Here is an 11,887-nt window from a genome sequence, read left to right on the forward strand (position 1 = left end):
AACAAAAGTAAGAGAAATTTAGGAGAAGAATACGAACATGTTCTTGCATGAGGCCCAATGAATGACTCACAAACATCCCTCCACTCCAGGGATGGAAAAATGGGTGGCTACAAGCAAGGGGGAAAAGGGGAAAAGAAACGGTGAGGAAAAAAGTTGCACAAATCCACTGAGTATAGAAAACAATAAAAGAAGAGCACAGAAGAAAGGAAAAAAGTGAAAGGGGTAACAAGACTGAGCTCACCACCAAGAGCTTTTGATTCCACACATAAAACGTTCCGTTTAAGAATGCCCATGAAATAAGCTTGCTGAAAGAAAGCAGTCTCAATCAATTCAATCCCATCTATAAAAAAAAATCAAAAAAATCAAACAACCACTCTACCTTCAACTCTTAAGAGGCTCTAAGGGACATAAAATAGCTTCTCGCCTTTTCTCTCTAACCCCCTCTTTTTATACTCCCTCAGTTTCCCTTTCAGCTTACTTGCCAATTCTGCTTTGGCACAGTCTCAAAAAGAAACCTTAACGCGCAAAAATATAAAAAAAAGGTTTGGTTCAAACTTTTAGTTGTGTAATCTTCATTGGTGGCATTCTTTGCACGTCATCCTCCTTAGTTACATCATAGGTTACATTACAAAATTATCTTCCATTGTAACAATGCATTTATCATATACTATATTTATTAACTTTTCAAGATAAAATATTTGATCTTGTTACACTGCTACACTATTGCTTTTATAAACATTTTCTGTGAGCCAACTGCTTATCAAGAAAGGCAATAATGTTTTAAATATTCAGCTTAAAGAAAGCACTGACAGCTGGTACACCAAATTGTATTGTTCTTTTTTCTAATCCACGTTTTCAGATAATCCATGTAAATCAATCARATTAATATTTCAGGACTAATGGAGAGTACAGGAACATACAAACATGCAGAAAGGCAAATTGTTTGTGACGGTCACTGAGTGTGTATTTATGTCTGTGTGTATATACTGACAATATTTATGAATGTAGGCATGTATGTATGTATATCTTTATATATGTATGGGTATGTGTATATTTTTATATATGTATGGGTATGTGTATATTTTTATATATGTATGGGTATGTGTATATTTTTATATATGCCCTCCATGTATTTATCCATTTATTTTTCAGGTGAGCGGACAGATGTTGGGTGTGTGGTCCTGTGTTTTGTTGGTGTATATTTAATATCCTTCTAATCGCTATTTCAATCTTTCTAATTACTTTCCTCTCTGTCTCTATTTTCTCTTCACTTAAAAAAAGTCACGGATGATGAAGAAATAAATAAACTAAATAAACTAATATTTGGTTTCGTTTTCTACTGAAGTGACAAAAAAACATGCAGAAAGGCAAATTGTTTGTGATGGCTTTTAACAGTCAACTGTAGAAAGCCTTCACAATGAACTAAAASGTTTCTATTTAATTGGGCTGAAAATGTAAGAAAACGTTTATTTGAAAGAACAACCTGGGTTTTTAGTTGAGAAAGAGCAGCACATTCCATCAGTTTAAGAACCTCTTACTCTTCTGAGATTCCAAAAAACTTTGCCAGTCATAAAGCAGTCCTGTAAACTATAAATAAACAAAAATGTAACTTTGTCAAAAGTTGGCCTAAGGTTAAAACTGTGTGTGGCAGAGTTTGGCAGAAGCTGTGCCAAGGACACAGAGTCCAATTTGGGAAAATCAGGGAAGAAGAATTCCTGATAAATTCCTAAAGCCATGAAAACCTGGAAGAAGAGAGGAGAGGAAGAAGAGAGGAGGAGAGAGGCTAACTTTGCACTCGTTAGGATTATCAAACAAAAGCAGGTGAGGAAAGTGAGCAAAAGTAAGAGGYCATTTCAGAGAAAAAGGAGACTGTGTTGGATGGAGAAAGAATGAGGGGAGCTGTTTGACCCTGAGAAGTGGTGGAAGTGGTAGAAATAGCTGCCCCACTTGTAGACACACTTTTTGTTGGTAAATGGCTGTCCTTGATGRAGCACTGGGGTAGCTAACCTATATAGGATTGCTCCATGCCCCAATGTCTTTCCACAAACTCACAAACACACACTGAGTCTTTATCTCTCTCCTTTCACGCACACATGTACACACACAGGGTGGAGGCTAAAATCAGGCCGCACATGCTGGAAGCTACTGCTGAGTTAAGTCACCTGCGCTGATAGCCTGCTAGCGGGCAGCCAGCTGCTCCTCTAATTAAGAGCCCGTCTTTTAGAGGGTCCCACATATGGAGGGCTCTGTAGCTCAGTGATGGTCTTATAATACYCAGTAAAGCCATACACATAAATATAGGCAAGACTTCTTAAACCTGAATGTATTGAATTAAAACGAACAGGTTAATGTGGTCCTCTGCCTATACCAATCCATCCGACATATCTTCAACACAATGATGAGCAAATTCAGAAGATTTATGACTACTAGAATAACTACTTTTAACAGACCTATAACGTATATCTGGTACGCTCGCATTACGGTTTTCCACCTGCAGAGCAAATGAGACACTTGGCACTTAATCAAACCACTTCACCACAGAGAGGGGATCTAATTGATTGAATCTTTTGAGTTTGATTTTTTTTAATATGAACTCAATTGGTAGAATAAAGGCAGAGCATATTATTTACTTTGTAGTGGTCCCGGTGAGGCAAATCAAGGTAATTGTCCGAAATTAGTTTTAATGGCATTATTCTAATTAATCAGAATGTCAAAAAATAAATAAATAAATAAATAATGAACTCAGGGTCGAAAAAGACAACTAATTCTTTTTCTGGGTTCTCATTCCAAGAAGAGAAAGAAACATGCAGGCAGGCAAAGCAGATACCCTTAATTTATGATGAGTTAACAGCATGACCATACAAATATGTAAACTGCTGCATATAACTAACACAAAGAAACACATAAAATGTATAAAACTTAATAAGGGAGTTATACTGTTTGTGGCATAAATGTAACTCATTTAACAGAAGTTGGTTTGACACAACCACATTTTATTGATTTTACTGTCCGAAGCCAAGACTAATGGCTGCCTCACAAAAAGAMCCAGACAGTGACAAACACATGGACATGCATATAAATTTTCACACTAATTAGTCCACACAGACGACCACACCATTGCTAATTTTAGCCTCAAAGTACCAATAGGCTTACTACAATGTCCTGTGTTTCTTTCAGGCTACATAAGAAATYCATTAGTTATTGCTGGCACACAGAAACTAATCCAGAGAGAAGGTGTGCACATTATGGTGAGTACAAATGCAAAAAAGGGGTGAAGAAATAAAATATTGAGGCATACAGGTAGGACAAATAATAACAGGTGTGATACTATTATAGGGTGCAGAGCTGTAACTTTTATTCTTTTGTATAAATGTTATTTTTCTTTCAGCTGCTCCCTTCTGCTGGGGTTGCTACAGCCAGCGAACTTGCATAAGATAATACAATTTTTACGCCCGATGCCCTTCCTGACTCAACCCTGTACCTGCAGTTTTAGGATTACAATACCAATGTACTTACCATTAGGTTACCACAATACCCCTCTTATGCCCGAACAAAGAGTGATTTTTTTATGTACAGTAAGAAGCTCCCTTGTTTGCACCTGCTTTGGTGGCATATTGTGAATCACAGAAGAAGCAGGGGGAGTATCGCAAGCAATCATGCACTGCACTGCAATTTTGGAGTCAAGATTCACTCTCTAGCTTGCCGTCCAGAGCCCACATATTATGCATTAGGAAACCATGTGCAATACATGTACTTTAAACCGAAAAGTCTAGGTTTCTAAATATTATGTATGTTAAAATTGTCTGATTTTATTTTTTGTTTGCTTTCCTCCAATGTTTACCATTTCACCTGTTAATTTGTTTGAAAAAATATTTTGTAGTGTGTAATAGCACAGATATATACACAGTTTCCTCTGTGCTGCTCTGTGATTTGATGTCTTTATCGAATCTTATTTAGTCATCACTGGGGTTTTGAAAAATTAAAATAAAAACTTCACATGATAAATTAGTCATAAATATGTCAATATTCAGCACAGCATTCAGGCTTATCAAATAACTATCATGACTAGCTTTTTGCTTCAATGTCTTTTCAATTATTTGTAATGAAACTGTTAGAATTCTAATGAAAAAGATCATTAAATGCATTTTAAACCATTTGTTTATAATCCATCCTTTCAGTGTGGCATTTTTCCAAGAAAAAAAATACAAAAGGAAAAGATAATTTTATTTTACAAAAATGATGACAGGGTTTTGATAATTAAATAGCCGAGCATTGTTTCTGAAGTTTTTTTAATTATTTGAAAACTGGCTTGTGCGAGAACCAAATGGCGTTATAAAATAAAAAGTTGCTGCAGAAAATTGACATCTTTCACAGAACTTGAATTAATCAAAGAAGTTTTTGCATCAAGCAAGAGAAAGTTGTGCACAATGGGTTTATATTTTGAATTAAATGGGATTTAAAAATATAGATTAGAGCTTGTTAGTCTCAAAATCAGAGACWTATGGAAAACTGTAACACTTGATAATAAACAATCTGAACAAATGTGGAGCCACACAGTTTGGCTCTGTTTTTATTATTTATGTCAATTATATAAAAAATGTAAAAAAAAAAAAGTTTTCAGAGTTAAATCAAGTGACTATATGTACTTCTACTACAGAACATTTCTCTGCACATTTAATCAAATATGCCTCATTTTGACTTGACCACAKGGAGAACTTGACTGCCTTTTGCCTTAATTCATGAAAACTGATTTCTTAACTGTAGATCTATATTCCTCACTCAATGAGACTGTAGAAAGATATAAGTGTTTAAATAATTTCCAGTTGTTCTTTTTTCTTCACTGTAGTTTTATAGAACATGTGGAGGTTGAAAAACATTGCTGCTAACTGATTCTGGTACATCCATGTAGAGCATTCGTTTTGGTCTTGACATTGTATCAGCTAACTCAAACTTCATCTTTTGTGTGTTTGTGCATCTGTGTGGGTAAGTCAKAGCGTTGTGTGGGTACTCCTTCACACAATCTTTTATTTCTTATCTGTGTTTCTTGCCAACTTTATACACAACCGGATTAAAAGTATAAAGGAAGCTTTAGAGCAGAGAAGGAAATGAAAAAGGTGTTTTAAAAGAAATAAAAAAAGGGAGAAAAAGAGACAAACCCCAAAACACTGCTCCTGTTTCCGTTACAGGCAGCCATTTTTAGACAGTCATCCATTAAGTCTGSTACGTTCCAATACTGTCAGCCTTTCGAAAAACCAAAGAGGCCATGTCATCCGAGGGCATTAGGCAGGCAGGAAGGAAACAGCACTCGTGAGCGCTCTAGGTCTTTGAAGGAAGAAAGGGAGGAGCTGATAGTGGACTATAAAATGTAGAACAACTTTTTTAAACAAAGTGAAACTGAAGGTACTCTTGGAAATATAGTGGGAGAAATGGGTCAGAATTCAATTACCCTTCAAAGAAACAAATGGAAGACTTTTTTTAATGAAAACTGCTTAAATTTTATACATATTTTTGTGGTGTACTGTATATACTGAGTCAGGTATTTAAGAATGAAGTGCGATTGTGCGTTTCAGTCTGACAGGGCGACTGTGTTGTCTGAGGGCATCTTACCTCTGACCCCGTGTGTTCTGTCTGTGTTGTGCGATCCGTCATTTGGCAGTCTTTCATCTTCAGGGCAGCTTTGGCACTCTCCTGCATACAAAACAAACACACATTCATAAACCCTGTCCACATCTCARCAAAATACATTAAATACTAATAAATGAGAGCCACCACTCTCCCAGCAGAGCTATGACTCGCCTCCACTCAACACTTGTTGCAGATGGCTCCTTCACTTTACACTTTGCTAACTGTTAAAAGGAAAATAAAATGAAACTCCTCTGCTTCAACCATTTGGTCTGGAAAACTAAATATAGTGTGGTGGTGGTTGGGGGGGGGGGGGTTAGAATTCAAATCCCCTTCAAATAAACAAACAGCCAAAGATTCATTGGTAAAGAAACTTACTAAACGTTTTACAGAATTTTCCACTCAGAAASTTAAAGGTAGAACTGGCCAAAGAACTAGAAAGGTCTCTCTAGAACAGTGTTTCCCAAAGTTGGGGTCGGGACCCAAAGTGGGGTCCCGAAACATCAAGGTGGGGTCCTGACAAGATTTTCTGAATCAATTACATTTTTGCCTTAGTTATTACAAAGGAGTGAGGTTAGTGTATTTAAAATGGATAAATGTAGTATAAAAATATTGTTACTATGGCCATGTTTAGTTGACCTGATACAAATGTTTATCATCCAGAAACAGTTGGGGGAACAGGTCTCTGCTACTCTTATTTTGTGGGTCAAAAGCTGAAAAGTTTGGGAACCAGTGCACTTTGGTTCCCAAAGTTGGGCTTGGGACCCAATTATGGGTCATGAAGCACCTTGGATAATCTCCAGAAATCAATTTAACGGGTAATAAAATAATTGCTGATGTAATATTTTCCCTATAATTATTACAAAAACACAAAATAAGTAAAAAATTAATATTTATATTTGTGTACAAGCTGTTTAGATTGTCAAWAAGCCTGTGTTTTTAGGGTTATTAYCAAAGTTTGTGTACTCAGACCAGTAATATTTGGGGTCACAAGTTTTTGCCATGGATATTTTGTGGGTCAGATGAAAAAAGGTTTGGGAACCACTGCTCTAGAAGATAATCTTTTAGGTTTCCGTCGATAGATTTGCAGAAAGAGGTGTAATCAGAAAAGCACTGGCTTTTTTTCCTTCAAAACACAGCAATTTTGCCTCGACCAAGAACCAGCCAACTCTTCTCTTACCTCTACGTGATTGTTTTTAAAACGTAGCTTACAAGCCCTGAGAGGCACCCTGCACCATTTCCTTTGGGAGCATTTTACGACGTTGTCACTAATCATTCTGACATTTTCTCCCGAAACTGCTTGTGGGTTGGGGAACAGAATGGGTTGAAAGTTGCAGTGGGTATGACATATGGAGAAATTGATTAACCTCAATTACAATTAATTACCCAAATTAAAACAAGGTTTATGGTAAGGAGAATGAGAAGCATTTATGGTAAAACTCTAAATCCACATACATGGTCCTCTTCAAATTCAGTACAAGCGAGGTCAGATTGAGTTAAAAAGCTGTTTTCATTAATCATAGCTGACTAAGAGAAACGCAAAAGAGGCTTTCTTGAGCTGAATGTTGCACTTTGAGTACCATCCAAGATGGAGGAAAACTCATAAAAAGTGAAAGCTTGTGATGGCCAGCCAGTTAGCAAGTCCCTCTATAAGATAATTAATGGCTTTCCACTGGCAGCTTTACAGACATGGAGCAGAATAAGGAGAGCAATGGCTATGAGCTGCCCTTTCCTTCAAATGCTGCACTTTAACTTCGCTTTGGCTGGACAATTTTCCTCTAAAACTCCCACACGCAGACAATACACACCCTCACCAAAGTTCAAGTGCACAACACTCACATAACTGTGCAGCTTCATAAATTTGAAGKAATGCCAGTGCCCCATGTGCCAAGGGCATATGGTAAAGATAAAAAATAAGGTTAAGCTTTGGCTGCAGAAAAGAAACTACCCATTATTTATTAATACACATAAATACAGTGCTGTGCAAAACTCTTAAGCCACCACTTATTCCCTTATYTTTTGCTGTCAAGGAGCCAGATTTTTTTTATTTTATTTTACAATGGTCATGAGTAATATTGATCACAGCTTTCAGAAGGTCTTTCAAAGGTTTACTCTGAACATTGGCTATTTTTTTTCTATCTTGTTTCCAGCCAAGTATTTGTACATGACCCTTTCCAGAGGAATTAGTCTCCTGTTTGTTACAGCCCTTAGAACAACCAGGAGCACAGCATTTGTTTAGAAACAAAAAGGCCAACTAAAACACAGACTGATATAAAACTTTTTTTAACAAAAAACATTTTTCCTGAACAGGTACTAGCTAAAAACTTGACATGGCTCAACTCAAGGGCGAGATTAATCTCTCCAGTCCTGTGTCAGGTTTTTTTCCTTCATTTTTTTCAAGGATGTTCCTTTCAGATGTTGTATGTCTGTTATAGAACTTTTGAGTCACACGTTCTTATTTTTTCTTTCAAACGTTAGGTTTTCTATATATATATATATATATATATATACGTAATTTTTTTTGGGATGGACACAGCACACATTTCATTGAGACACATCAAGACCTAGGCTTGTGTCACAAGTTCAAGGTTCAGAATAAGTCCCACCTGTTCCTGTCCACAAGGAACTTCTGCCACTTCGAGATTAGCAGTCAGCTGATGTCACTAATGTCTTAGCATCTGCAGATGACTTACCAATCTGTACACATTCCATGTGATCAAATTCTGCTCTCATGTTATGGGATTACACAACTTGAGCATGAGTTAACAGATGTTCTGTAAGTACATGTCCATGAATCTACAATTATACACCGAGTTACTGTAACGGATTCAGTAAACATGTTTGGAGTCTGCTCATAGTCTGTCTGGTCATGAGTGTGCAGTCCTTTTGCTACTCAGATCCTACAGCCTGTATCCATCCCAGCGGTGCACCAAACCTCCAGAGAATCCCCTGGTTTGCCTGCCATACCTGCCACTACTCCAGCTCCCTAAGGTGTTACTTCTTTACCTGCTCATCTAGACAGTCCCAAAGCTGCTTTCCTTTTCACCATGCCTCTTTCCTCTCCTCTGAGATGACTTATTTATCTGTGGTTCAAGCTAAAACTTCAAACTTGGACAAGCTTTTATGACAACCCTAATTTAACAAAAATATCTTTATGTTTTATAGTTACACACTGAGATGTATTATAACCAAAGACAGAACTGAAGCTGGATGTTGAAGCCACAGAATACAATATCTACCTACTAAACAAGCTACTCACTCTTGAATGACACTTTCCTGACTGAAAGTTGAAATTACACTTTAACATTTTTTCTTCAAAAATATACTTTTTTATTCCTGTAGTTCTTATCTTTTAGTTGTATGTTCAAATGTACATTTCTTCCACATATTTAGTTTTAATTTCTTAATTGAGGCTTAAAGAGATGTGTCACGTTACACTGTGATTGACAATATGACAGCCTGTTAGCAAGTTGCAATAAGCAAGCTGAACTTGCTTAGTGAGGATAGTGCCACGTTCCTTGTGCACAGATGTTAATTATAAAAATATAACATGGCAGCTTGAAAAAATAATTAAATAAAATCATTTTAGCTTTAATTTTGAACAACGGGAGGGAACAAAAATGCTCCGTCCTTTGTTATTAATGAAATTCCTCATCTTTTTTTAAATCCCAGAAATCCCAAAACGAGTTGTTATCAATATGGACTGGTGCTATATAAATACGTAAACTGATTTGAACTGAATTCTTTAACAAACACGTACTTGTTGGAAACATGGTTACACACTGAAAGAAAATATTCCCAGTCGATGACATACATGATTTGAAACCACCAGTTAAATTTAATTTTACTCATGTTTAAGACTTCAGATAATCTTTCCTGAAAAAAAAATTAATATGTGATTATATTTTATATTAGCTGTAGGGGACTCATACACATTAGCTGTAGGGCAGTGGTTCCCAATCCTGGGTCCTCAAGTACCCCTATCCAGCATGTTTTACTTATTTCCCTGCAGGTCTTGCGAAGATTGTTAATCATTCTTTCATTCAAACCAGGTGTGTCAAATCAGGGAAACATCTAAAAATCACAGATTTAAATGTTGACCAACACCTCAAGAGCTTCTCTGAGCTTGATGAGACATTTTCAAAATATAATATTGACTCAGTTTTATGTCTTTTAATATTGCCTCTGGAAGCCATTGATTTTTTGCCATTTATTTGTAAATAATAAATCAGATAACGTGTTAAAGCAGTGATAATCAACCCTAGTCCTCAAGGACTCATTCCCTGCATGTTTAGATGTTTCCCTGATTTGACACACCTGGTTTGAATGTAGGAGTGATTAACAATCTTCTGAAGACCTGCTGAAGAGCAGGAAAACAAGTAAAACATGCTAGATAGGGGTACTTGAGGGCCAGGATGCGGTAACCACTGCTGTAGGGGACTCACACTTAACCAATTTAGGGTAATATGCATTTACTTGTAACTTTGTAGGCAACAATCATTTTTCTAGATAGTTAAACTCATTCAGGTTTATTTAACCTTTATAGGCATTAAAAGGATCCCTGATTAGTTGTAACATTAGACTTTATTTGATAAATATATATTTTAACTGTAAAATAAAGACTGTAAAAATACTGTAGGCTGTTTAGTTTTTGAAAATTTTAAAAAATATATTTTGACACGGATGGAGCCATTTTATTTACACACAAAGCATTGTGGGTAAATGATGACGTGGATAGGTCATCAGTGTCAGCGAGCTATATCCACCCTGAAGGTTAATCTTGGATGATATCCGACGATTGACTCTTTAAAATGAAACCAGAGAGCGTTGACAGAGAGGAGAAGGTAGAAACAATTCAGTCTACAACTAAAATTGTGGATAGAGGACAACAAAGCTGCTTCATGGAAAAAGAACCTCAGCTTAGCCTGTTAGCCTTCACGCTAGCGCCAACACTATAATGCCTTATATGTGTTAGCTCAACGCTAGCGCAACAAACTAACAAGCTAAACTGAGGTCCTCCATCCATATTTTCAGTTACAGGCGGAGTCATTTCTACCTTCTCCTCTCTGTCAACGCTCTCTGGTTTCATTTAAAAGAGTCAATCATCAAATATTGTCCAAGATTAACCTTCAGTGCGGATATAGCTCACTAGCAGCCTCGCACCGATGACCTATCCTCGTCATCATTTACCCAGAATGCATTACATGTAAATAAAATAGCCCCATTCGTGTAATATACTTTTAAACTTTTAGTTTAAAAATTATAAAAACTGAACAGCCTACAGTATTTTACGTCTTTTTTTTACAGTTTAAATATACGTTTATCAAATAAAGTCTAATGTTACAACTAATCGTGGATCCCTTTAAGAAATAGAAAAGGTAAATGAGCATTTCAAACCAGATGGAAAACCAAATTCTTTTTTTTTTTTTTTTTTTTTTTTTTTTACTGAGATGCCATTTGCAAAAAAAATGTACAGGTCTAAAAGCAATCTTTCTATAAGGCAGAATAGTTTTCACACTGTGTATACTGATACTAACCCTGAAAGCAATATGAGGATATGAGGGTGTTCAGTGCAAAGAGAAATTGGTGTCAATAATGTAAGTTATATGTCATCCTGTTAGCAAATTTGTTCAAGTCTGTATTAAATCCACATTAGCTGCACAGCCGAATTAAAAAGACAAAAGATGAAAATAGGTGCTGCAGACAGGAAGATAGAGTGAGATGATTGGAGATGTGAGTGAAAAATAAATGAAAGCAAGTGCCAAAAAGTGATCAAACAAACAGATGTCYTATGAGACTCAAGTCAGTGGGTTGTACTGGCATCGCTCACTGCTTTAACACTGACACATTATTCTGCTAAGGCCTGGCATAATGTCTGCATTCCATTACTTTGATAGAGCAGGTGACAAATTATAGACATGTGGATGACAAATGATGATAGATTTTGCTGTATGGATCATTTCTGCAGCTGCTTCAAAAATCAAGTTTTCAATATTAAAACAAAGCAGTGTTAGACAATATACTTTGTATTTAAAGCGTCATATTTCATGAGTATGATACAGATATTCAGTATMAATATAACAAATATCATTTCATCCAAATAAGAAATAAAAAAACAACCAAGCATTTAAAACTAAAATATCTCTCAGCTTTCTGAAAATCCCTGAAATACCACGAAACGTTATTCTCACCACTCATGCAGACTGAAGAGGCAGTGTTTGCATGTAAATTACTTCTTGTGTTTTATGCACACATTATACATAAA

General features: G+C 36.2%; 1 protein-coding gene across 5 annotated transcripts in view; it reads right to left on the reverse strand.

The window, feature by feature from the left end:
• Positions 1–11,887, reverse strand: part of ccser1 (coiled-coil serine-rich protein 1) — a 119,675-nt gene that overhangs the window by 45,890 nt on the left and 61,898 nt on the right. For all 5 annotated transcript variants that reach the window (XM_014002729.1, XM_014002728.1, XM_014002730.1 and 2 more), the window contains exon 10: positions 5,608–5,688. In XM_014002729.1, the coding sequence (XP_013858183.1) occupies positions 5,608–5,688 (81 nt within the window). The remainder of the gene's footprint in view (positions 1–5,607; positions 5,689–11,887) is intronic.

This window comes from Austrofundulus limnaeus, unplaced genomic scaffold (genome assembly GCF_001266775.1).
Source record: "Austrofundulus limnaeus strain Quisiro unplaced genomic scaffold, Austrofundulus_limnaeus-1.0 Scaffold14, whole genome shotgun sequence".
In the NCBI taxonomy this organism is placed as follows: Eukaryota; Metazoa; Chordata; class Actinopteri; order Cyprinodontiformes; family Rivulidae; genus Austrofundulus; species Austrofundulus limnaeus.